Below are 27,924 nucleotides of genomic sequence, written 5' to 3' on the forward strand. Positions count from 1 at the left end.
TGTTAAAGCCAGAGTATGTGACCTCGGGGTGGAGATAACACAGCGCATGAAAATTTCCATTACCAAAACAGGAGAGGATTAAAAGTGACTCCTCCAGTAACAGGATTTCACTCGAGTGTGTGTGTGTGTGTGGTTACAGCACATGTGGGGACCTAAATCTTTATACCGTCACATTTTAGGGACTTGTTAAAATCTTATATTTACAAGGAAAAGATGAATTTCTGAGGCTGGATTAAGCTTCTAGTTGAATTATCGTTTCAAGAACTGGTTTTCAGTACTTGAATGTACGTCAATGCAATGTCCCCAGAATGACTGAAAACACCGAGGGTGTGTGTAAGTATTGGCTTGAGTTTGTTTAATTTAAGAGAACATCTTTCCAGGAGAGACGAGGAAGGAGGAGAAGGAATGAGAAGACATAAACAGAGGAGTGGAAGCTGCCTTCTGGACAACAGCTGCTCAGTGGAAGAGACGGATCAAATAAACACAGTCCATCTTTCTTTGGAAACTTTTATTATGAGGCTCTTTGCAAATACAGTGACAGGATTTCTACTCATCAGCATTGCTCTAAACAACTGACTTTTTACAAAGTTTGTATGATATAAATTAGGCCCTGTGATAACCTTTTTCAAGCGAAAATGCAGCTTTTGTATTGTCTTGGGTGTCCATTCACACAACACCAGTGCTCGGAGCCACTGGAAACGCAACTTTTTGAAAACAGTTCTCCTGGTAGAACTTTTTGTGTACACTATGACTTCATATACATGTAAACGGGGGGAGAGGGAAAACACAACTTTCTGAAAACACTCCGCCTCCATGTAGACGGTGGAAACGCTGCTACTGGTGAGGCGCACCGCGGCTGGAGCAAATAGTTCTTCTGCACATGCTCAGTAGATGGACAGTGACAACAATGTTTGCCTTTCAGAGTGTCATGACTCCCAGTCCTTATTCTTCTTGGACTTGGTAGTTTGATAGTTGACCGTCGCTTTTCTGCCCTCCTTAGAAGTCCATGTCTAGATAGGTCCAACAGTTCTTTGTGAAATGAGAGACTGTTTCTTCTTGAGTTGTTTATCTGTAACCTCACAATAACGATGACCTCGTAATACCAATCCAACTTGGTCGTCTGTCCATGGTGTATTGTCCTCCTGTGTGGTTTCATTACAAAAACAACAGCAAACACTAGTGGCTCTACAGGAAAACGACATCATTTGTAGCATTTCCATGTAAATGGACATCGTTTTTAAAACACAAAACTTGGTTCATTTTGACAACTTGAACCATTGTTGTGTAAACCAGACTTTAGTGAAAGAGTTAGCTAACAGTTTTCATCTACAGCAAAATGATGAAATACTGTTTATTATTTTAATCCCAAAAATGACATCAAAAGGACACGTAACCAAGGTGTAGTTTTCCTGGGGGCTTTTTAGGGATTTAACCATGCTCTAATCTCACTTTGTCTCATAGCAAAATCTTAACTTTCTCAGAAATTTCGCATTAAAAAGGATTGTTTACAGCTTTAGTGATCCATCAAATATTGAAAATCAATTAGGTCTCCATCAGCCTACAACTGTTGGCTGTTACACTGATAGCTGTCCACTCTATCATTTTGTATAAATTCATTCAGTTTTTGTAATGTGTTTTAATGAAAAAAAAAATGCTTCAAACTGCACCTTTTTTTTTTTATAATAACATATATATTTTTTTCAAATACAGGAACTAAGACATGCCAGGAAACACCTCACCTCTGCTTTCTTAATACGTTAATGTTACATTTAATGTGTTAATTACAATACTGATCATAACTAATTTTTCGTGACTTGTGCCACACAGTACACTCTAAAAAATAATTACATGTACAGGTACTATTTTAATTCTTTCTGAACTATATGATATTGTATCAAACAATTAGGATTAGATCTCTTCAGTAATTTAGCCAAACCATTTTGATTCAGGGGTTTTACACACACACCAAAATAATTGTATTCCCAAAATTGCAGCAAACACACAAACTTGATCATTGAAAAGATACAGAATCAGACTGATCAGACTGGCACAGTTCTCTGGCAGAAATGTAAAAAAATCCCACTTCAGCTTATTTGGGCTCATACAGCTTATTCCTGATGTCCCAGAGTTGTTTACCTTCCTGTTAAGTCAATGCTCCAGAAGCTGAGGGTGAACGCTGAACAGCAGGTCGTCGTTGCCCCTGCGGATCTGGATCAGAAGCGGTCTGTCACTCCGCAGCGCCTGGTGGACGTCAGCGGTGGTCCGGACCAGCAGCCCGTTCAGCTTCACAATAACATCTCCCTCTTTGATCCCTCCGCTGAGACCGAACAGGAGAACAACTCTTAGGATTTTACCAGGACATATAAAATATCAAACAGGAAATGCAACATTAATGGATCATTATTCTCTGCCTTCTCCTCCATATTTACAACCTATTTATTGGTGATCATTCTAATTCATATAAAGGAAAGAAAACTGCCTGCTACCTGGCAATATTCCAAACTGCGGAAGCTGCGGAAAGGAAGCGGATGCAGAAGATGGACGGATGCAAAGTTTGGGTTTGGGTGAGGCAACTAGTAGTTATGGTTGAGGTTAGGGTCAGTGGGCAGGAAATTAATATTAGGTTATTGAGTAATGGAAACATGGCTCTGTGTGTGTGTGTGTGTGTGTGTGTGTGTGTGTGTGTGTGTGTGTGTGTGTGTGTGCGTGTGTGTGTGTGTGCTGAGGCCTTTCTCGTGTGTGTGTGAGCATACCTTTCAGCTGGCGTGTCGGGTATGACCTGCTGCACCAAAACTCCACTGCTGACGTCGGGGAAATCTGGTCTGTGGCGCTTCAACTCTGCAACGAGGCTGCGGCACACGAACACACACAAGAGCTCAAACAGAGAAAATGATGCAAAATCCACCACGGATGACAAATAAAAACAAGTATTCACAGAATCCCTTTCATCCAAGCCTTTTACATCGGGGAAGTGATCATGTGTGGTAAAGTGACTATGTCCGTGTTGATGTGACAACTCACGCCTTTGTGATTGTGATCATCCTGAAGCCTAAAAAATATCTCCTCGTGTCTGAAACAAACACAAGAGCGTGATTTAAGTTCAAACACAGCTCAGTCACGATATTTCAACCAGTCAGAGATTCACCTGCATCCGACTGAGGCTCCTCTGTCAGTTTTCTCTGCCTCTCCTTCTCTGTAACGACGCCAAAATATCTCGTAATTGTTACAACAAAGACTCTGCGGTCTGTGATTTGACGTTAGGATGATCATAAAAAAACCCACCTTTGCTGTGTTTAATCTGAGACTCTGAGAGGAATCGGCTGATTCTGTCCGAGGGGATGGCAAAGGAGATTCCTGCGGTCACTTTGAGAGTATTGATCCCGATCACCTCCCCGTCCTGTGGAAATCAACACATTTACAGACACACGCAACCCCAAATGATGTCTTTTCATGTTTCCGAACAGCAAATTACAAGTTGTATAAAATTAAATAAATAAAATTGGATGAATTTGGGGGGTTTCCCTCGTTTGAAAAAAACGTTTGCTTTATCCACCGAAGGAGTTCCCATAATCAATGAGATCAATAAAGCGAATCACTCACCAGGTTAACAAGAGGTCCTCCAGAGTTACCGTACTACAGGCATGAAAGACACAAACAAGCACAACAACGTGGATTCAGCATCCAGACATTAGAATAAATTAATAGGATTAGTGTGGATTGATAAATGTCGGAGGAGACGGGAGACAGATGTCACGTCTCAAATCGGAAAGGAATTAGACTTCATATCATCAGTTCATCCTTTAAATCAGTTCATTGTACCTTAAGTTTGTTTATAAGCAAACTCTTTTCTTCTATGCACAACATTCTTCAACATACAGCAGCTGATATAAACACACGTCATCTATTTACTGTATTGAGGCAATACTGCAGCATCTTCTTTTATGTTTTTCGCAAAGTATTTACTCATACTTAAGTACAATATCAACTACATAATTGGGTACACTTACATTTCTTCTCTTTCATTTGCATTTTTGAACACTTTAAATTCCTTATCTGTATCTAAACTCTGTATTTTTTTTCAAGAAACTTCATTGTGAGAGAAATGTGCTTGGAACACATACGTTTGTACTTTGTGTGTGTGTGTGTGTGTGTGTATGCATATATAAGTGTGTATCTACACAACATATGTACATATGTACTATGTAAACTGTATAAGGTTGATATATTATTCAGGTATTAAATGCCTCCTGAATGCATCTAATTCAACTGCAATTAATATTTAAGCTGAACATTATCTGTACTTGAAAGCAATTTAATAAGAGTAGAGGAGTAAACATTTTGTACTCTTAACCACCTCTGATTACTTTGGTCTGTTCCACCTGAGCCAGACAGTTTTAACTTCTTATACGTATCAAACCTAAAGAGGCCCGAGATATAAACAGAAAACCTCCAACTGTCCTGGACCTCCCCCATTATTCAACATGTGTGTGCGGTCACGTTAATGATGGCGTCGGTCTGGATGTAGTCCATGTCCGAGTCCTTGATTCCCAGCTCTTTGCCGTCTCTCTGCGCCGTGCTGACGATGCCGGTGGTGACGGTGTTCTGCAGGGCGAACGGGCTGCCGATGGCCACCACGAACTCCCCGGGCCTCAGTTCGGCCGAGCGGCCCAGAGACAGAACGCGAAGCTTCTTCTGCTCCCGGAGCAACAAAAACACACACAAATACCAGCGAGGGTGAGGAGGCGGCGCCGCGGCAGACACATACAGGCGGATTACCAACTGAAAAACACACCTTCATTTAGGCTCGGGGGAGAAATTAAATGGAGAATGTAGATGTGGCCCAACATTTGACTTCCATGTGAATCTACTATTGTTTTTGTGCAGCGCTCGTTTCACTTTAATGTATTTATCCTTGCTTATTAGATGTAGTATCCCCGTCCCTCTCATTCTACCACAGATGATCTCAGCTTTTAGGCTGCGATTAAACACATCGACACGACGGCTCACTTGTCGTCAGGGTGGAAAAAAACATGTGCAGTTGTTGTCTTGAGATTCCAGGTTTGATGAAGTGAGTGTAGAAGGATGGATGAAAAAAAAAAAAACACATTGAGAGGAGACGACTGAAGATTAAAGCTTACCAAACTGTCCAAATATTTGAGGTATGAGTGTGAGAATACACACATCAGCGCCGCGTCTGTGAGTCACAGAGGTCGTGTGTATGAGAGACGTCCCACAAGTCCTCCGAACGTCTGACAGGAAGCCGTCAAACCCCGTCAGGATGTGGCTTCGTGCTGCTCGCTCACCTGCGGGTTGATCTTCACTGTGGCGAGGTCTGCCTTCCTGTCCACGTCTCTGACCGCCGCCTCGTACGCGTCTCCATCTTGGAGCTGGACGCGCAGCTGAGGCCGCCCGCTCACTGGGTCGGCCGGGGTCACCACGTGAGCGTTGGTCACTATCACGCCGGAGGGAGACACGACGAAACCAGAACCGCTGGAGAGACGCATGTGGCGGCCCAGGAGAGGATGTCTGGACAGAGAGAAAGACAAGATTAGTATTACTATTGATATATACATCTAAAGCTTCTAAATATGCAGCTTGATGATTTTTTTTAAATATATGAATACACTTGACCGAGAATAAATAAATAAATAAATAAAACCCTTCAAATGGCAGGTCTCTGGAGTGTGTGTGTGTGTGTGTGTGTGTGTGTGTGTGTGTGTGTGTGTGCGTGTTTTTCTATCTTGCTGGGGACTTCAATCTGTTTACACAGTCACGTCGTGGGGATCAAAAACCGTGTGGGGACAAAAAATGAGGTCCCCACTCGGATAATTTGTATACTCAATGCAGAAGCTATCCTGAAGCTCCCTGCAAAATTTTAGGCAAGTCTGAAATGTCACCTTTTTCAGTTTGGACACACACACACACTTGAATACCTACCCCCCCTTCAGAAAGGACAATGCTACTGCACCCATTTCCTTTCACACACACAATGACCAAATATGGTCAGAACCACCCACACATCCAAGTTGGTACCGCCCCTTCTGGTCCCCATAATGAATGCTCAAAACTAACAAGCACATGTTGGTGTTAAATTGATAAAATACGAGCAGATACTAAGAAAAAAGTCAACTAAGGAGATATGAAGAGTCATACCGGTCATAAAAATACACAATATATGTATGAATATTACACAACAAGTACTGAACTCCTTGATCCCAACACAAATCTTAATGAAGGAAGAGATTAGTATAGTAGCATGTGCTTGTCAGTAAACAGGAAGTGATTCTGGTCCCAATAATTAATATTTGAAAGAGAATGGGTGTTAATGTTAAATCAAAAAAATATGAGCCAATACATCAGGAAAAGCCATCTAAGGTGATATGAAGAGTAACACAGACCACAAATAAACATAACAAAACTTTTAATATTACACAAAAATGGGTAAACTCCCTCACATCTTCATCATTCTGCATGAAAGAAGAGAATAGACAAATAAAGAATAAATAAGGTGTAAAAGTGCACAGTGCACAATTTACACATTATAAAATAGATACAGATACAGATAATACAAATAAAACATAACATGGTTAAGACAAATTAAAATGATTAAACATGGGTAATATTAAAGGTATTAAAAGATAAGTAAAAAGGTGTAGAGTAAAAAGTTGACAGCTCAACTGGTGTCAAAGCCCAAAGAGAACAGGTGGGTTTAAGATGTGATTTAGAAACAGACAGGGAAGTGGCCTGTTTGACGGACAAAGTTAAGTCTTTCCACAGCTTCCGGACAATGACTGCAAACGCTTGGTCCCTTCTGAGGTTAAACTTTGTTTTAGGGACACTGAGCAGCAAGTGGCCAGCTGACACAAGAGACCAATTGGGGGTGAAACCTGAATCAGATCAGAAAGGTAGAGTTGGGCACAACTGTGCAGATTTAAAAGCAAATTTAAGGATTGTAAGATGTAAATGTATAGGCAGCCAGTGCAATTATGCTAAAACTGGGAGATAGCTCATGTTTATGTGTACCAGTTACTCTACTAAAAAAACAATCTCTGCACAGAGAATTAAGTAATACAGGAAAACAAGATCACACCAAAGTCAAAATTTAGCCAAAGTTTGACAATGTTTCTCAACTGATGTCATCTTCGGAAATCTGTGGACATTTGTTTCTGGGAAATCAAAGATGGCATTGTGGCAGCTCAGGCAAAAATATCAATATTTAACTGATTCACCCCCCAAATAAGTGTAAAAAAAAGTATTCAAGCCACAAGAATAGTCCTATATGTTGTGAAATGGATTGTAGATAATTTTTCCAGTGCAAATCGAGATCGCACAAGATTGAGTGTCCCAACAGGATCTTGCCTTGGGAATCTTCCAGAGTTTCCATGGCTGCTAAGTTGTCAACAAACCCAGTATGTTCTTTAAAATCTAAAACGGGGTCCAAAATGTTTTCATTTTCCCCCTGTGGATTCAGGTAAAGCAATTTAAAAGAGGGTTAGCAGAATCAGGGTGGTCGAGATGAATGTTATACTGTGAGTATTTTATATATTTGTATTTCTCCTAGTGGAGATCCCGCAAACAATTCAGAGAGGGAGGCAAATCACATGTCACATTCTATTTGGAAAAACAAAAATCACGGAGTGAAATATTCAAAGAAAAGGGAAAAAGAGCCTTAGCTCGCCCATGCTTCAAAGACATGTCAGCCCAGCTAAGTCCTTTACCTTTAGTGTACTCATCTAACTCTGTCCATGTGGCCAACAGGAAGAGTATCGAGATGTCAAATTATCATACTAATATGGTCACTTCTTGGCTGCTGTTGGAGCCAAAATCCTTTGTTCACTCACCCTCATGAGGAAGGGGGGGGGGGGGCGAGGAGGGGGGTGAGCCACGTTTCTTTGAGAACAAAGAAACCATGTGCTCAACCCTGGAAAATTCGCCATTGATCACATGACCCCCCCCTGGGGGGGCCCCCGGGTCCCCCCTCCTCTAGCTGCGGCACTGCGGCTCGACGGCAGGGGGACCCAAAATCCCGTCATCACCGGGTCACCGGCCCGGTGACGCGCAAGCCAACCCCGCGTGGATTGGCTGAACCACGGCCAACGCCGCGGGGAGCCCGGAAGACATCATAACGGTATAAATTCAGGCCCGGGAAGAGATCCAGCCTCTTCCAAAACGAAATCGCGTCAACCCAGACGCACCTTTTCGTAAGGAGACAAAGCGCCTCGTGTTAACGCACCTGGACCGGGCCTGAATTTTCTTCACCTCGCTGGACGAGCTCAAGAAAAGCGGGAATTCCCTTTATTTTTGGTTTCCCCTTCTTTTTTTTCTTCCTTTTTTTTGTTTGCATCATCCGGACCCCGAGCGCGCGCTGCAACCGCACGCTCGTCTGCAGACCGACCTGAGCATCGCTTCTTCACCCCCCCCCTCACCGCAAGAAGCTGCTGATCGCCCCTCGGATCACACTACGGGTTTCCCCTCCGTAGTCCACGTCAGGTCTCTATTTTCTGGGACGCCAGAGAACCGCCCGCGGCCACAAATCGACGGATTTCACCTGGCCACGGAAGCACGTTTCCCCCTCGTCCAACCAAGTAAGGCTTAGAGTCTGGGCAGGAATTAGAATAACGTGATATTATTATTGCTGTGTGTTTATTGTTGGTACTTGTAACTTTGGGACGCCGATCCCTGTTTCTGAGTACTTTTGTGTCTACGCGTGGACGGCCATCCACGCGAATCATCGCACGCACGCGCGAGCCTCCTCATCCTCAGCTCACGCTTCTGCTCCCAGAGTCCATATCTGCCTGAACAGCCGTTTTTGGACTCTGTACGTGTAGCTGAGGCGGTCGCGTCAGTGTACACAGTCAGACACCCCCTCCTCTCTCCTCTCTCTCTCTCCTCTTCTCCTCTGTTTCCCTGTTCACTAACCAGCGCACGGTACGGCCGCCGCTGCCTCCAAGCGCCTCCTTTCAGTGCGTCCCTGGGACCGTGTGTAGTTCACTGCGGCTCGGATTTCTCGGCCACAAGGAATCCGGCGCGCTCCCGACGGCTACGGCCCGTGCGGAGCTCAGTGACGTCACGCTATCCCAGGCAGAGCACGCCGAGCGCCTCTGGTGACCGGGTGGGTAATCACATCGATTTCCTCGCCGGGTCGCCGAGCCGTTTGGCGCCCTCTGGTAGTCGCGTGGGTAATTGCAACCGCTCGTACCGCCATCTGGTGGTTGCATTAAGTCATCACAACTGCCCCGCGCGCCGACGCGCACCTAGTGGCCAGATCGGGTGATTACACCGGACCGCCGACGTCTACCTCCCTCTGGTGGACGTTCGTGGTCATTACCCCCTCACCAAGTCACGCCCCTTTCGCTCCACAAACCCGCACACACACACACACACATCGCTCCCCACACTCGAACACACACACACCCACTCACACACATCGCTCCCCCACACTCGAACACACACACACACACACACACACACTCACACACACACACACACACTTTATTAGCCGGCTTTGTTTTGTATTGTGTTGTTTTATGAGATCTTGCTTGATGTTTATTGATTAGATGTGATTCATAGATTGATGATTTAGGAATAGACGTTTGTTAATAAACACTTAATAGTTGAATTGAACGATTCTTGGTGGTTTTTGTGTGCTTTTCAGCGACAACTGCTGGTTGTAACAGTCAGTGCTCGGATTTACAGCCTTCCTTTCCTGCTTCAGTTAAATTGCGATTATCATTTCAATCAGAAATAATAATTTAAACATTTTAATTGAACTTTCTTTTTTAAGACTGATGTTTCGTTTAAGACCCTAACTTCAGCTGGTGCCCCGACTTTGATTAAGTAACGGTAATATTCAATTGATTAATAGTTTGAATGGTTTAAATCAATTTCAATGATTTTAACGCTTTGGGTAATTTAACACACCTAGGAGGCGTTGGCGAATGAATGCAGGTTTTCCACGGGAATAACCCGCATTGCTTTTAAATAATTTTAAGTGTTTCATCGCATTTTCTGTGGTTAATTACCCGCACTATTATTGATTGATCTGTTACCCAGTTAACCTAATCACAACGTGAATTGTCTCTAAGCTATTGTTCATTTATTTTTGTTGCAGATAGATAATTTGTATGCTTTATTAATTAATAAATTAGTCAATTTATTCAATTAATACTCAAGAGTGCTTTTAATCATTTTTAAGTGGTTTTCGTGCATCTCAGCATCCAATTATCCAGTATTATTAATTCATAAAGCGCAAGTTTATCCAATTAATAATCCTAACTGCATTTAATTCAATTTCAATGGTTTAGCTCATTCAAATAACTCATTGTATTTAATTAGTAAACCCCGACTTTACTTAATTAATTCCAACTCCTCCTTGATTACTCCCGATTGTTATTAGATAAATAACCAAACTTGTTTGATTAACAATCCATTCTAAATTACTTGCAGATCACCTTCGGTGGTCCACTCCACCGAAGTAATTCAGCCTCCCCTCAGTTATTGACTTACAAATCGCAGGTTTGTTTCATTGATAACTTGAATCATAGGTTGCTCTCCGTAATTTAATCATCACTCGTAATCAAGTACCGTTGTTCATTGATAGGTCAATAGCCATTTGTGACGCCTTCGCAGCTTGAGCTTTTCCCCGGTTACTCCAGCGAGTCGCCTCCTGTGGGTCCACAGGCGCTTCGGTAGGTCACGCCACTGACCCGCAGTTGTCAACAAAGGAGTGACCCGTCACGCCTGTTGACCGGTCGTGCCACTGGTGGACCGCCTTCGCGATTGGACCCCGTGGAGGTTCCTCCCGTCAGGCGACCCTTTTTAGCTCAAAGCTGTTGGCCGATAACTGACTATTTACTCCAATCAACCTTTATAGCTTTGCATAACTTACACTTGGTACATTACCTCCAGTAATCCATTACTTTGGTGGCCTACCGCTAGTGATCAGTAATTGTCAACCCGTAAATAACAATTTACTTCTGTTTGGCGATTCGTTTATATGTAAATTACCTCTGACAGGGTAGAACCTTCCGGTAGCCTGCCACTAGGGTAATTTGCATATTCTGATCACACGCTGACCCCAACCTAATGGTGCCCCGTGTGAGGGTGTTGTAAACCAGCATTGTTACGAATAACTGCACAAAATAATCCTGAATCGTTCACTTAAGGTGTAGCCGTTAACTTTATTCTCCCAGAATTGGTTTTCAAGATACACTTTTTCAGCACTGTCGAACAAAGTCACTTGTGGTGTGAAATCAGTTGTGAAGTGGTTAGTGCCTTGCTTTCCCTGCATTCTACGCATGATTAACACGCTGTGTTAAGATTTCTGACTACGATTAATAGACACTAACAATATTGCTCGCCAAGGTGTTAGACGCATCTGACTAACTTGGATAGGGTGCAGCTCGAGCAATTAACGAAACCAAGAGGTTTGTAAGACACAGGTACAGCCGTTACCTGTGCAGTAGCAAAGCTAATTTGCCGTTAACCACAGCTAACGTTGTTGACTTCGGGCGTAAATCTCAACCACTCAATGGAGGGTAAGAGTTCCCGGGCACAGGGAGCCGAGGCTCCGCCGGTGCTAACTGAGCCGGCCATACGAGACGTGGTGTCCCACCTCGTCCGTCTCTCCTTGGAGGAGAAAGCAAATCTCGAACGCTACAGCGTTGAGATTTGCGAAGAAAAGATCCGAGAGCTGGTAAGTTTTGTCAACAACCCAGGGGACAAGCCGGCACGTACAGTGCCGGACGTCCTGGGCCAGATCAGCCTGCTCTACCAGCGTAGAGCAGAGCTACAGTCAAAGGAGGCGGAGGAGCGTACGGATCGGCTGCGTCTGGACAACCAGAGGCTATCCAAGGACAACGCTCGCCTCCGACAGGAGCTGGACGCCTCCAAGGACGAGGATCAGCCTTCAGAGCCCGAGAAGCAACGGGCTCTGCCTCCTCATAAGGAGACGAAGGTCGATGAGTGCACACTAGAGAGTGAGCCTCAGATCCAGGAGTTAAAGGAAAACCTAGAAGAAGCTCAGTCGCTAATCGCGATGGGCATGGAGAGGGAAGAAAATCTCCGACACCAGCTTTACACTGCCACCCTAGGTGCGCAACGTGACCCTAATTGGGGTCGTCGTAATCTGGCTTCGCCAGAGAGGTCTGGCACTATCGACTCCTCATGCGCCACAACGCAGAGGTATGACGCCTCATATAGCTTAGATGGTGATTCTTTTCAGCCCACGCGCAGCCGCAGCACGGTGCGCTTCGACGACTCCGCCACTCCTTCCCATCTGCAGCCCCCACGCGACGCTAGCAGTCGGGAGCAGGGGTCCAGGAGGGTGCCTCTACACCCCAGTAGACCTCCCTTGTATGGCCCTAGCGGCCCCGACCCGCGTCAGACAGCAGTCCACGGGGAACTGTCGTCAGAGGACTCTGACGGCCCCAGTCCCGTGAGGGGGTGGGATGTCCGGACCCGCCAGCTCGAATCCCTCGCAAAGGACATCGAACGCTTTGACCCGAGCAACAAGGACGCGAGTATCGAGGACTACCTCCGTGAGGTTGAACGCTGCCTCCTCGACATCGCACGTCCTTCCATGCGGGAGAAGCTAAAGCTTCTCTGGAAAACAACGTCCAGAACAGTCCATGTTTTCATGGAATCCCTGCCGCCAGACACCCGAGACCGGTACTCCACCCTCTGCCAGGCTCTCCGGGAAGAGTATTCATTGTACAATGACCCTGCTTCGGCAACGTTTGGTGCATTCGCGATCACCCAACGGAAGTCTGAACCTCCAAAGGAGTATTACAGGCGCCTACGAGTGGCCTACTTCCAAGGCCGCAATGCACCGGGGTTGGAGGAAGATCACGCCTTCAAGTCTCTGTTTGTCAACAACCTCCACGACAGTGGGAGGTTCGATGTGGCTCTATTTTGCAGGACCGCCAAACCCACCATGAAGGAACTGCGCCAGCACGCGCAGATGGTGTGGGAATTGCGTCAATGCCCGGGTAAGAAGCCTGACATTGACCAGAGGGTCCTGGAAATGGAGCCAAGGGAAAACACGGATTTGAGGCTTGAGGGCGATGAGTTGCCGACACCCAGAACGAATGCTGGAGGAGGGTCTGGTACACCCTCTCCGTCTGAGCAGAAAGGCGCACAACAGAATCAAAAGGGTGGAAAATGGGCCAGGTCAGAACAAAACTTCCAACCGAAGAAAGGGCCCGACCCGAATTCAAAGTGGAAAATGAAAGGTTCGGAAAGGGACCACGGTCGCTACAGAGCTGACCAGTTAAAGACTGAGCTACAGCAGTGGGTTCAAACCTGCATCAAAGAGGCTGTACAGAACTTGGACCTGTCCAACCAAAGGGGGCGCCACCCCCCCTCAAGGGGACGGGGACGTAGGCCCCCTCCCTCCTGACTAGAGCGGCGGCCCCGACCCACCACAAACAAGGTTTACCTTGTCGGGTGGGGGGGAGAAACAGGTGAGGCGGGAGAACGTTCAAGAACGACAGCTTCCCAGTCCACCGATTTGCCGTTCCTGACTTTCTTAGGCAATCTCGTGCACCGAGAGAACGCCAACCGCATCTACACATCCGTGGTGGTGGGAGGATGTGTAAACGCCCTCGCGCTGTTAGATTCCGGGTCCGAAATAAGCCTAATGTGTTCAGCCACCTTCGCCGAGCTTGCGAGAGCTCTGCTGTCTCTTGGACAGCCACTGCAGGTCGAAGCTTGCAGCATTAACATCAGAAGCTTCACTCAGGACACTTCACCCATCACCCAACGCGTCTGGGTGGATGTCACTTTCCAAGAGATGTCTTTGGTGCATCCCATCTATGTCACCACGCTGGACACAGAACCATTACTCATTGGCCAAGATCTCCTTAACCGATTAGCCCCACTGATCGATTGCCGTCGCGGGTACCTTTGGGCCCAAGTACGCAACCCGACTCGAATCGGTCCAGACATGGACCCTCCCTCTTCTGACAGCATGAACGCTGCCATCGAGTCCAGAAGTTCTAATCCCATGTGTACGCCTTCCAAAGAATCTGGCTCAAACACCCCTCTTGTCCTGCTCCCTGACGGCCAGCAGTCGCGGCAGTCTAGGAGCTATCAGTCTCTGAGAGAGCATCCATCATTCCTATGCGCACTGGCGAACGATGGATCTCCACTATACAATCCCCACATCGTGGGGGGGGTACACCTGAATGGGACCTTGGTCCCAGAGACACTCTTGGCTCTGTGGTCAGAGAAATCTGCCATTGATGCCGATCTTCTAAAGGATCTGTGCCAACACAACGCACTCCTTGTCCAAGTGCAGCACAGCCATCGCCTGCTTGCTGCAGGGTCGCCGCAGACACTAATCAAAGCAACTGGTGTATGTGCCCTCTCCGTGCAGATAGGGCAGAAGAAAGCCATGCACTATATGAGTGTCGTCCCGCAGCTCCGCCCTCCTTGTCACATAGGAGCGGATCTCCTTGTCAGGCTTGGAGTCCAGCTGGACGCCGTGAACCAGGTTTTGTGGTCACTGGCGAGCGCGGACACGCAGCATCTGACGACCGAGCCGGAGCAAATGGCATCCGGTCAGACGATCCCGCAGGCGTGTCACGCTGCTAGTGAGTTGGAAGCCACAATTCCAGCACGGACAGCCGGGTTCCCAATCCGTCTCGCACTGCTCAAGGGGCAGAGGATGCTTGGCCCACAAGCATTCTTTCAACCCTTACCGTGCTTTTCTGACCTTTGCCTGACAATTTGTGGCACACCCCTTCTAGAGCTAACCAACCGCTCAGCCTACCTGCTAATCCAGACCACCGACACCATCGAGCATGCGAAACAGGCAACGGTTCACATGCTTGAACAGTTGGACAAATTCATGGTCACTGAGAAAGACCTCAGCGACGGTAAGCGACCCAAGCGGTTCCTCGGTGCACTGCTCTCCGCAGCAGCAGGCATCGGCTCGCTGTTCTCGATTGGCCTCTCCGCAGCCAACTCGGTCAGCCTGAAGGCCCTTCAGAGACATGTCGGGGAACTCGAAGAAGAAATGCCGGAAATCCAACAGAGACTCCTAATACAGAGTGAACAGTTACAAGGCTTGACCAAAACGGTTCAGGGAACCATACTCACTGTAAACTTGCATTCTGCTTTAATCAATAACACCTTGCATGCCTTAACAACCTTGTCAAGTATCGTCAGTGAGGACATAACGTATGTGCGAATAGTCAGGGATCTTATGCAAGATCTCCTTAGAGAAGTCAGTTCCTCCGTGAGTAGCCTCAGTACCGGGAAGATCCCCACGTACTTAGTTCCACTAACACTGGTTGAACAGATTCTCAAGACCACTACCACCACTGTTGTACAACCTTCACAGGTACATCTGGCATATAGTCTCGGCAGTGCTATTCCGATCTCTGTGAACCCACAGAACCTAGAGTTAGGATTTATCCTAAACCTACCAATCATTGAAAAGCAGAATGTGTACCGTTTAAAAACCGTATTGAATGTGGGATTCTGGGAGGGTAACACACACGTACACCTCCGAACGCCACCCACACTCGCCTACCACGACGACAACCCCTCACTCTACCTGGTCCCCAATCTCAGCATGTGCACAAACACCAAAGACATTCACTGGATCTGTCCCAGCAACCCTTTCATTAGAGATGTCACCAACTATCTATGTGGGCTGAGGGCAGACGCCCCGGAGCAGAAATGTCAAGGTAGTTTGTCCATCAAAGATGAAGGAACCGAGACCAGAGTAGAGAGAGCAGGTAGTCGATGGCTCGTCAACACACCTCATTCTGAAGCGACCATGTCCTACGACCGCCATGATATAGCCACCAAGCTCACCCTGCCCAATCAAACAATATTCCTCAATGTCCCACCAGGGGCTACAGTACACATTGACGACATAATCCTCCATCATCTCGATGCCGACCGACACGAGGTGGAGATTGAGATGATGGATGCATTCGTCGGGCACAATTTCACAATTGATGCCACCCTCCAAAGCCAGCTTCTGGCTGAGGGAACCAAATTGATTAAATTCAATTTAAAGCCCACAGGGCTCTCAGCCACTTTCCCTAGGCGGGCAGGTGGACACCCATACCAAGACCATCCCATCAGCATGGCAGCGCTCGGAATGTTGCTCAGTGGCTGGATCATCACGGCCGTAGTGGCGTACGCGATGTACAAGTACATCCAGAAACTACAGGCCCGACTGGATTCCCTGACCCTGGTCTCGCCACGTTTTGTGGGCCCATCCACAAACACACAATAGGCCAGCCCTCACCCAACCAAGAGGTGAAGGCACGGCCTACTAACCCTTTTCCTAACCACCCGTTCCCTTCCTATTTCTCACTCTCCTGTCCCTTTCCTACCTCTTTCATGTTCACTGGTGACGACCCTTAAGAAATGAAATGTATGTGTGCTTAGATAGTTAGAATAGAAATAGTAAGTCTGCCCAGACTAGCCTTAGCCTGCCCAGACTAGCCCAGCCTGCTCAGGAAATAACCTCACATGTGAACTGGTGGACAGAGAAGGACAGTATGTTTCACAGGACATGGGGACGTTCACAGATTCTATGGATTGTTCGGCCCAGGTTTGCTCCAAAGACTGTGACCTGCATCCCACTCTTCGGAACAAAGGGGGGATGTTGGAGCCAAAATCCTTTGTTCACTCACCCTCATGAGGAAGGGGGGGGGGGGCGAGGAGGGGGGTGAGCCACGTTTCTTTGAGAACAAAGAAACCATGTGCTCAACCCTGGAAAATTCGCCATTGATCACATGACCCCCCCCTGGGGGGGCCCCCGGGTCCCCCCTCCTCTAGCTGCGGCACTGCGGCTCGACGGCAGGGGGACCCAAAATCCCGTCATCACCGGGTCACCGGCCCGGTGACGCGCAAGCCAACCCCGCGTGGATTGGCTGAACCACGGCCAACGCCGCGGGGAGCCCGGAAGACATCATAACGGTATAAATTCAGGCCCGGGAAGAGATCCAGCCTCTTCCAAAACGAAATCGCGTCAACCCAGACGCACCTTTTCGTAAGGAGACAAAGCGCCTCGTGTTAACGCACCTGGACCGGGCCTGAATTTTCTTCACCTCGCTGGACGAGCTCAAGAAAAGCGGGAATTCCCTTTATTTTTGGTTTCCCCTTCTTTTTTTTCTTCCTTTTTTTTGTTTGCATCATCCGGACCCCGAGCGCGCGCTGCAACCGCACGCTCGTCTGCAGACCGACCTGAGCATCGCTTCTTCACCCCCCCCCTCACCGCAAGAAGCTGCTGATCGCCCCTCGGATCACACTACGGGTTTCCCCTCCGTAGTCCACGTCAGGTCTCTATTTTCTGGGACGCCAGAGAACCGCCCGCGGCCACAAATCGACGGATTTCACCTGGCCACGGAAGCACGTTTCCCCCTCGTCCAACCAAGTAAGGCTTAGAGTCTGGGCAGGAATTAGAATAACGTGATATTATTATTGCTGTGTGTTTATTGTTGGTACTTGTAACTTTGGGACGCCGATCCCTGTTTCTGAGTACTTTTGTGTCTACGCGTGGACGGCCATCCACGCGAATCATCGCACGCACGCGCGAGCCTCCTCATCCTCAGCTCACGCTTCTGCTCCCAGAGTCCATATCTGCCTGAACAGCCGTTTTTGGACTCTGTACGTGTAGCTGAGGCGGTCGCGTCAGTGTACACAGTCAGACACCCCCTCCTCTCTCCTCTCTCTCTCTCCTCTTCTCCTCTGTTTCCCTGTTCACTAACCAGCGCACGGTACGGCCGCCGCTGCCTCCAAGCGCCTCCTTTCAGTGCGTCCCTGGGACCGTGTGTAGTTCACTGCGGCTCGGATTTCTCGGCCACAAGGAATCCGGCGCGCTCCCGACGGCTACGGCCCGTGCGGAGCTCAGTGACGTCACGCTATCCCAGGCAGAGCACGCCGAGCGCCTCTGGTGACCGGGTGGGTAATCACATCGATTTCCTCGCCGGGTCGCCGAGCCGTTTGGCGCCCTCTGGTAGTCGCGTGGGTAATTGCAACCGCTCGTACCGCCATCTGGTGGTTGCATTAAGTCATCACAACTGCCCCGCGCGCCGACGCGCACCTAGTGGCCAGATCGGGTGATTACACCGGACCGCCGACGTCTACCTCCCTCTGGTGGACGTTCGTGGTCATTACCCCCTCACCAAGTCACGCCCCTTTCGCTCCACAAACCCGCACACACACACACACACATCGCTCCCCACACTCGAACACACACACACCCACTCACACACATCGCTCCCCCACACTCGAACACACACACACACACACACACACACTCACACACACACACACACACTTTATTAGCCGGCTTTGTTTTGTATTGTGTTGTTTTATGAGATCTTGCTTGATGTTTATTGATTAGATGTGATTCATAGATTGATGATTTAGGAATAGACGTTTGTTAATAAACACTTAATAGTTGAATTGAACGATTCTTGGTGGTTTTTGTGTGCTTTTCAGCGACAACTGCTGGTTGTAACAGTCAGTGCTCGGATTTACAGCCTTCCTTTCCTGCTTCAGTTAAATTGCGATTATCATTTCAATCAGAAATAATAATTTAAACATTTTAATTGAACTTTCTTTTTTAAGACTGATGTTTCGTTTAAGACCCTAACTTCAGCTGGTGCCCCGACTTTGATTAAGTAACGGTAATATTCAATTGATTAATAGTTTGAATGGTTTAAATCAATTTCAATGATTTTAACGCTTTGGGTAATTTAACACACCTAGGAGGCGTTGGCGAATGAATGCAGGTTTTCCACGGGAATAACCCGCATTGCTTTTAAATAATTTTAAGTGTTTCATCGCATTTTCTGTGGTTAATTACCCGCACTATTATTGATTGATCTGTTACCCAGTTAACCTAATCACAACGTGAATTGTCTCTAAGCTATTGTTCATTTATTTTTGTTGCAGATAGATAATTTGTATGCTTTATTAATTAATAAATTAGTCAATTTATTCAATTAATACTCAAGAGTGCTTTTAATCATTTTTAAGTGGTTTTCGTGCATCTCAGCATCCAATTATCCAGTATTATTAATTCATAAAGCGCAAGTTTATCCAATTAATAATCCTAACTGCATTTAATTCAATTTCAATGGTTTAGCTCATTCAAATAACTCATTGTATTTAATTAGTAAACCCCGACTTTACTTAATTAATTCCAACTCCTCCTTGATTACTCCCGATTGTTATTAGATAAATAACCAAACTTGTTTGATTAACAATCCATTCTAAATTACTTGCAGATCACCTTCGGTGGTCCACTCCACCGAAGTAATTCAGCCTCCCCTCAGTTATTGACTTACAAATCGCAGGTTTGTTTCATTGATAACTTGAATCATAGGTTGCTCTCCGTAATTTAATCATCACTCGTAATCAAGTACCGTTGTTCATTGATAGGTCAATAGCCATTTGTGACGCCTTCGCAGCTTGAGCTTTTCCCCGGTTACTCCAGCGAGTCGCCTCCTGTGGGTCCACAGGCGCTTCGGTAGGTCACGCCACTGACCCGCAGTTGTCAACAAAGGAGTGACCCGTCACGCCTGTTGACCGGTCGTGCCACTGGTGGACCGCCTTCGCGATTGGACCCCGTGGAGGTTCCTCCCGTCAGGCGACCCTTTTTAGCTCAAAGCTGTTGGCCGATAACTGACTATTTACTCCAATCAACCTTTATAGCTTTGCATAACTTACACTTGGTACATTACCTCCAGTAATCCATTACTTTGGTGGCCTACCGCTAGTGATCAGTAATTGTCAACCCGTAAATAACAATTTACTTCTGTTTGGCGATTCGTTTATATGTAAATTACCTCTGACAGGGTAGAACCTTCCGGTAGCCTGCCACTAGGGTAATTTGCATATTCTGATCACACGCTGACCCCAACACTGCCCTCGTAGGGGAGAGGAGCTGGAACTGAGGTCAAGCCCATGGATTAATAAATCACTCAATGTTTGGACGGAAGTAGTCAAGAAATTTCAAATTGAAAAGGAGATTAAAAAAAAAATTGTTGGCCAGCATTTTACCCAAACTTCACACCAGCACTTCATGATTCCAGATACAGGCAATGGTCTCACCTTGGCATTACAGCTATATGGTTTTCAAAATGCATGCCAGGCATACAACTTAAACAGAACATACTTCTACCAGTATCTCGAGCTCCCCAGTTACTTCTGTGCAGAGATAAAAGGAACAACTTAAACAGAGCCATCAGCACTCACTAGAGTTTTTACTAATGCTTATCATTTAAAGCATTAGTAAAAACTAAGAACAACAAGGATAGTAACAGTAAGATATTCTCAGGCATCTCAGCTCTGAATAAATATTCAATAATATACATAACAATATATGAAAATTAACCCTTGTCTGAGGCCAGTAACTTCAAAAACGCAATATTCTTAAACTTGCCGAAGAAGGTGTACATACAGTCACATCTATGCTGTGTGAGAATGATAATAGGTAGACAGATGAGGATAGGTATATGTATTTATTTCATTTTCATTTTTCGTTCCTATATACGTAAGTTGTGACTGCCTTACCGAGTTGTTTGTGTTGTGTAAATTTAGACGTGTTTGTTGTGAAAAGAAAACACTTTTTTCTTTTTAAAAAGATGAGCAGCATCATTCTGCACCATCTGATGGCAGGCAATGAAACCTGCACTTATTCTCACACATAGAGTATTACAATTGTCCAGCTGACTAGTAATTATAGCATTTACAGCGTTTTCAAGGTGTTGCATTGAGAGCAGAAGCTTTATTTTGGCCAGATGCCTCAGGTGGGAAAACTGGACTTTACAAGTGCCCTGATCTGGGTTCTGGATCCAATTTAATCCCAAGATTCATAATGATTAGCTTTGACAGCTGGGCCTAACAACCCAGCTCTATAATTTCACTTTATTACAGCAGAAACGTGTCGGGCTGATCTTCCTCACTGCTCGTCTTGTAGTTTATATTTTCCATCCAGTTGTTTTGGGGCTGAGTTAGTTTTGTGTTTTATGTTGGAATATTAATTCATCACCGTGACGACACGAGTAGTTCTGGTTCCATAAATTCACGTTTCTGCAGTTCTATCAGGTGTGATCATTAACCTCATTATTCCAGATCAGCCCTCGTGGAGATAAACAGACTTGAAACAAATCAAAAATAAAAACCTCCTTCAGAGCCTCAGAGACCAGGATTTACTTTATTATGTCAAAAAGATGGCTCTCAATTACTTTCTCATCTCTCCACTGCAGCTCAGCGCTGAACCTGCCCACCAGTCACCATCATTTAAGAATGGGCGAGTCATTGTCCTAGAGATCTGATTGGTCAGAAGGCAGGGCTTTGACCTCTTATTGAGAACATATTCTGCTCTGGAGCAGGTTAGACTTTGAGCGTCATTTACCACTGTGATTTATCCTGGTGAAAAGTGAGCGAGTGTCGCAGTACGGTAAACCCAGGGTTAATCCTTGAAGTTATCTCAATTAGAGAAAATCCAGCTTCGTAGTACCACTAAAGGGCCACTAAAAACTACTAATGTGTGTACTTAATGTTTATTTTCCTCAGAAGTGTTTTAGCATTTATACAAGATGTTCCCCCGTGGTTCGTAGCAGTTCAGCTGAGCGTCTAGGTCCTGGAGTGGGTGAAAATGGTGCGCATGCGCAGCTGAATTAAATGACTCAAATGACCCACACAACCGATTCACTTGCATGAACGACTCAAAAACCTGTGAGTCAGTTCAAGGAGTCTGTTTTCTCGTCACTCGTGAGAAGGTTATATTTTTGGCAGTGGGTATTTATTTATTGGTTTGTATGTATGCATTTCACTAACTTTTTTCAGAAACTATCCACCCAAGTCGCATAAAATCTTTATGGACAATTTGTCCTTATCCAAGGACCAATCGATTAGATTTTGTGATGTTAACAGCTAACTGTTTTGAATAAATTCCAAAAAACTATGACAAAATGTCCCATACAAAGCGGATGGGAGAGGCAACTCATGCGTCTGTCGCCATGGAGATGCTCCAGAGCTCATAGCTAATATCTAGGCTAGGCAAGTATCAATAAACATGAGAGTGAGTGCATTGATTCAGGCAGATGTTTATCTGTGTGCCCCCGCTCAGTGTTTCACACAGTGATGTTGCTATCTGACAGGCTAAATAGCATGGATATGAGCATATTGCGCAACCACCGCGCTCATATAAACATACGCATGAATGAAGCCTCAGAGTTATGGTATCGATGTGTTTGAAAAGAAATCCCCCAAAAAGAGGAGGGGAATATAGACATGGTCATGACACGAAGAGAGAGGACAACCTGGAGGGTAAAGTTGCAACAGGAGCTTGAAGTAAGTCTTGTAAGCATCTATTAGAATCAACTAGCATTTTACGTTAGCATCTACTGTTGTGGGCTTTCATTTTCCAATAATGCACACTCAATGTAAAACAGTTTGTTTTGTGAAGGCTGTAGCTAGCAGCACCAGTGGACGTGATCACAGCTGCTGCTGTGGGCTGCGGCTTCACCGTGCAGTTCACAGAGGCTCACCATGAAGCTGCAGCCCACAGCAACTCCCGCTGCAACTCCCCAAATATCAGACACAATCTGATAGTTGTCGCAGGCTTGCTGGGTTGTCTCAAAACCGCGCACAAAGCCCAACAATTTGAGCTGCGACCGCGGATCTATTCACTATTCTCGCTGACGGTCACCGATAATCGAGAATCATGCAGTTTGTGGGAGCCTAATGATAGATTGGCAGGTGGAGTCACGCCATTATCTGAGACCATCAATATTGTTATTTAGAGGCCCAGGAATGTTACTAGATTGGCTGAATGCTGTGGAGAACTGATTAGAACTGTTTCTCAGCGCATACTCAGAAAAGTCAACCGAGGAGATATAAACACAGACCACAAATAAACATAATATATTATGTAGTAATTGTTTCATGAAAGTTGGAGAATAATTGAGCTGCATGTGTTGGTCAGAATGCAGGAAGGAAGGGTTTCTGGGCCCCATAATGAATGTTTAAATGCAACAAGCACATGTTAGTGTTAAAGCAAAACATTTGAGCAGATACTCAGGGAAAATCCAAATAAGGAAATATGTGGATCAATTCAGACCACAAATAAGCGTAAAATGCTTTTGATTAATACAAAAAAGTGGTAAACTGTCAGATACATCATAGTTCTTCATGAAAGAAGAGAATAGCACAGCAGCTTGTGCTAGTCAGTATAGACAGGGAGGGTTTCTGGAACCCATAATTATTGTTTAAAACTAACAAGCATATGTTGATGTTCAATAAAAATAAAATATGAGCAGATACTATTGGGGAAAGTCAACTTAGGCAAACTGAAGAGCAACACAGAACACAAATAAACAATTTTGGATGACTCAAAAAATGGTAAATCTTCAGTCATCAAACAGACCGAAACATTTTTTCCCCTGTCCAACCTACAGGCTTAGGTTTTATTTACTCATTACCATGCGCTGTACACACACACTCCAGCTTGCTAATGAGTGTATTGTTCAGATTATAATCATGTGTAACATCACTATTATGTGTGCCCTGAAGCTCTTTAGCATGTAGCATGTTGCACGTAGCATTGCAACTTTCTTCTTCTTCATTTTTGACTATGGCCTTTTTCCAATACCCATACTGTCCATACTTGTGCTCTCGTGTACCCGTGAAACATCGTCAGTGGGAGACCAAGTACTGTTCCAATTCTTAGGCTGTTTCTCACCGAGTACACATGGAATACCCGGATGTATCCTCGCTCCGCCCACTTTATCGAGGATGCATCGAAACGGACCTGTGCAGTCTTGGGAAGCCAATTTACCCATAATGCATTTTGGCAAGAGATGCCGGAGGAGATCGTGGAGGAGAAAACACACAATGGTGCGTAAAAAATCTGAAATATGATCGTCATAGTTTAACAGAGTGTAGTTTTAAGAGTGTTTTAAGCGAGAATATAGTTGTTTAAAATGTTGTTATGAGGTTGAAATTTCAAGATCACGCTGACTTAAACATTTGTTCTGACGTTTTCAGAGATTGTGGATCCAGACTGAGACAAGGCTGGTTGTGAGTCTCTACTGTGGTTAAACATGAGATATAAATGTTTTTGTGTAAGTTTAACAGTGTTCATGTACATTTATATTTGTTGCTGAGGGGAAAGATCCTGTTTAAAACTATTTAACTTGACTGAGAGGTGAAGGTACTACTGGCCATAGTGTTTTGTCTGAATTGCACTAAAGTGTTCTACCCATTATACTGGAGGTTCTACTGGAGGTTCTACTGGAGGATGCTGTGGATTCAAACTAACACCATGCACTATTTTAATCCAGGACTACTGAGGAACCTGAAGCCTGGTCCAGAGGAGAAGAGGAACTCCTCCAGATGAGGATGGGAGTGAGGATTGTTTTTGATGTTTGAATTATCACATCGTCTCTCCAGGCTCTCAGAAAGACGGAGCTCCAGCAGGTTTGTCCTGGTGTCTGTTGGGTTTCAACCTGCCTGTCAGTTAGAATTCACATGAAAACATTTGATATATTTTGATGTAATCATGAGTCAGAATGTATTATTTCCTTCATGTTCATGATTGTGATTATTGAGATAAAGCAGGTTGCCAGTACAGTGCTATAATAACAACTGTGTACTGCAGGCATGGATATAGTACTTCCTCTGTCACCCAGCAGAAAGTACCTGGTAGATATAGTACTTCCTCTGTCAACCAGCAGAAAGTACCTGGTAGACACAGTACTTCCTCTGTCACCCAGCAGAAAGTACCTGATTGATATAGTACTTCCTCCATCACCCAGCAGAAATGAAAAATTAAACTATATTCAGATTTTTGCACAAATTACTAAATATCTGGACATTAATCTTTTGTGTGTATAATCTATACCACGTTACTCTCTTTTGTCATTCGAATTAAATTGTATTGTATAAAAAAAGTAAGAATCAAATGAGCACAATAAATGTCACCCAGAATGACTGGGAAATAACTTGCTGTAAAGCTACAGGACACAACACAGATAGATAAGACAAAATAAACTGCAGCACATGTGATGGAGATCACTAATATTGCCTTAGTATCATGATTTCCTGTGATGTGCTTTTACTGTGAAACCGTGAGAGGAAGTCAACTGTTGAACTGGAGCTTAACGTTTACCTGCCGTCACCATCAGCAGCAGGCCGTGAGCTACCAGAGGAGCTGATACAGCAAACAGGACCAGTATTGGTAAGTTTAAAGTTTTGTCCTGAAATACTAACATTAATTATCTTTAACTCGGCATTTCTTTCATTTTTGGTCTCTGGCATCATGTTTAAAGTAGTTTGCAACTGTTTGCTAACAACTTAAAGGCCAGGTAATTAAAATTATTTTTTTTTTTCCAGTCACTGTCAAAAATTGTAAATCATGAGTGGAAAATAAGAGGTATGTTTACAGCATTTGGATAATAATGGAAACTTTAACACTTGTTTTGAGGATAATTGGTTCAAGGCTGCAAATGAGCAGCTTGGCACTGCATGGGGGAGGGGGAGGTGCAGCATGAAGCAAGCATGCAGCTGCAACATGTGTGATTCACCTTGTCAGCTTGCTGGGAGCTTTTTGGCCACCAGCATTATAGGTTGTACATTTGGGAATTTACCATGTTTGTTACTTTATTTGCTTGAGGTTAACTAAGATCAGCCCGTGACATTAGTGTAAGATATCAATTATTTTGAATTGTGTTTTTTTTTTTTTTTGTATTAATTTTAAGACTTTTAACTGCGGGCTGATAGCTCTGTGTCCAGGAGTGTTCATAGAGCAGTGGTGGGCATTCATTCCTAGTCCCTGAGGTCTGCAGTCCTGCATGTTTGCCATGTTTACTTGCTCCAACACACCTAAGTTTAATGAGTGTTTCATGACGAAGCTCTGCAGAAAGTCTGATCATTAGTATCAGCTGTGTTTAAGTGAGGACATGTTCAAACTGTGTGGGACTGTGGCCATTGAGGACCAGGATTGCCAACCCCTGGCCTAGAAACTGCTTGGGCCTGGGTAAAAATTTTAGCATAGGGCTTAATCACTAATTTAAAAAATGTATGTGATATCGGTAAAAATACAATGTTTGTTTTAATTTCAAACAATGATAATTGCTTTAAAAAGTCAAAAACGTGTGTGTATGTGTATATATATATATATAGAACAACAATTAAACTAATTAATGTTGTCAAATGTAATAAAGGATTGTAATCTTATTACAAAACATCCAGACTTTACTGTAAAGTAATTATTCTAGTTACCACGAGCTATTTGACTACCATTTTATGGCTATAATGTACTTTAGCTGTGCTCTGTTTTTGACAGATAATGTATATAATACTTGACTACAGGTTAGATCAAGCTAAAATCGAACTTGAGATTAGAATCTCAACATTTATTTTGGTTCAGTTCAAATAAACATTTGGGTTTTGTTTTGCATTTGCTGATACTTTGTCCTGTATACTCATAAAATTACCATTTGATTCCTTATTTTGTATTTTATTACTTTTTCCTGCAGCTTGAAATGCCACTAAGGACAAGCCCCTTAAAAGATGCTTGTCAACACGTGCAGTCAAAGACGGACAAAACATGGATTTTTGATATCCGCTACATAGATTTTGTCAAAGGTATGGCTATAAAATCAGTCTTTATAGATCATTTCTGCTGTTTAGAATAAAAACACATGGACATCACATGTGATCTCAAGTTTTAATCATTTAGGTTGTATTGGTTTCGTTCCCTCCAGAAAATACCTAATATTGTTATCCAGCTTGTAAGGTTGTAACTTGTGACTAGTAAGGGATACCTGTCCATCGATGTAGGGTAGACTCTCATGACTACTGTACTAAAAGTTTGAAAATTAGACATAACGGCAGGGCACAGAAGTTATATAAATCTGTTATTATATATCCTTTTATATAACGTGCCTTCATTTTAGCACCATGCAAGTCAGTAAGCTTAGTAAAACACTATCATTTAAACTTGACTTCGATCTTTGAAACATATTACCATGGACCAATGCAATTACTGTCAATACGATGAACCTAGTTTCCAGTTTTAACTGAAAACTTTTTCATTTTGTTTTGCAGGGCGTGGTTTGTTTGCAAAAAGTTCAGTTCTGAAAGGGGATTTTATAGTAGAATACAAGGGAGATTTGATTCCCGAAGATGAAGCACAAAGGAGAAGACATCTTTACCATCCCTCGTGTGATGTATTTTTTTTTTCCTTTAAGTGGAAAGGGAAAATGTGGTGGTAAGAATTCAAGCTTCAGTTTATTGATAGTTTTTTTTTTTTTTGTCTTTGTACTTGGATACAATAGTGAACTAATCTGTAGGTTAGACAGACATACATATTAGTAATAATATTCCATAGATGATTTATCAGCCATTGGAAGCAATGTGTTAAACATAATGTGCTACAGGCATCAGATATTGGTAAGCTCTCCATTTTCAACAGAGTCACAAGACAAGGTTCAATACTGTTTCAATTCTTTGTGTAATTTTTATTTTTTTTAAACGATCATACATTCAATGCGAACAGGGTGGCGAACTATTGTGCCATGAAGAACCAAGGGGGAGGCGAATGAAAACAAGTAATTTTTTCCTCTTTCTTTAACTGTCTTTGAAGCATTGACGCGTCAAGAGAAGATGGTTCCTTTGGTCGCCTGGTAAATGATGACCATCTGAGGCCAAACTGTAAAATGAAAAAAATTGATGTTGGAGGAAGCCCACACCTATGTCTGTTTGCTCTGAGAGACATAAAGGAGGATGAGGAAATTACTTACAATTATGGAGGAGACTGCCCATGGCGCACACAAGTATGTTTCTCTGCTTGCTATTGAAAAAACTGAATATAAAAGTTTTGAAACTGGTTGTGCTTTCATTTGTATACAAAAGTGTTCCAACTTTATACATGCAAGC

General features: G+C 44.5%; 1 protein-coding gene across 2 annotated transcripts in view; it reads right to left on the minus strand.

Moving 5' to 3' along the window:
- Nucleotides 1-500: 500 nt before the first annotated feature.
- Nucleotides 501-27,924, minus strand: part of htra3a (HtrA serine peptidase 3a) — a 38,752-nt gene continuing 11,328 nt past the window's right edge. The window contains exons 3-11 of one of the 2 annotated variants that reach the window (XM_080462662.1): nt 5,304-5,526; nt 4,498-4,692; nt 3,601-3,633; nt 3,283-3,397; nt 3,146-3,193; nt 3,022-3,070; nt 2,754-2,849; nt 2,137-2,317; nt 501-1,142 (exon numbers count right to left, since the gene is read on the minus strand). In XM_080462662.1, coding sequence (XP_080318788.1) covers nt 2,149-2,317; nt 2,754-2,849; nt 3,022-3,070; nt 3,146-3,193; nt 3,283-3,397; nt 3,601-3,633; nt 4,498-4,692; nt 5,304-5,526 — 928 coding nt within the window. In that variant the 3' untranslated portion in view covers nt 501-1,142; nt 2,137-2,148. Of the gene's footprint in view, nt 2,318-2,753; nt 2,850-3,021; nt 3,071-3,145; nt 3,194-3,282; nt 3,398-3,600; nt 3,634-4,497; nt 4,693-5,303; nt 5,527-27,924 lie in introns of both variants that reach the window. The other variant, XM_080462663.1, reaches the window with a different exon arrangement.

Source organism: Lipophrys pholis (assembly GCF_963383615.2).
Source record: "Lipophrys pholis genome assembly, chromosome: 5".
Lineage (NCBI taxonomy): Eukaryota > Metazoa > Chordata > Actinopteri > Blenniiformes > Blenniidae > Lipophrys > Lipophrys pholis.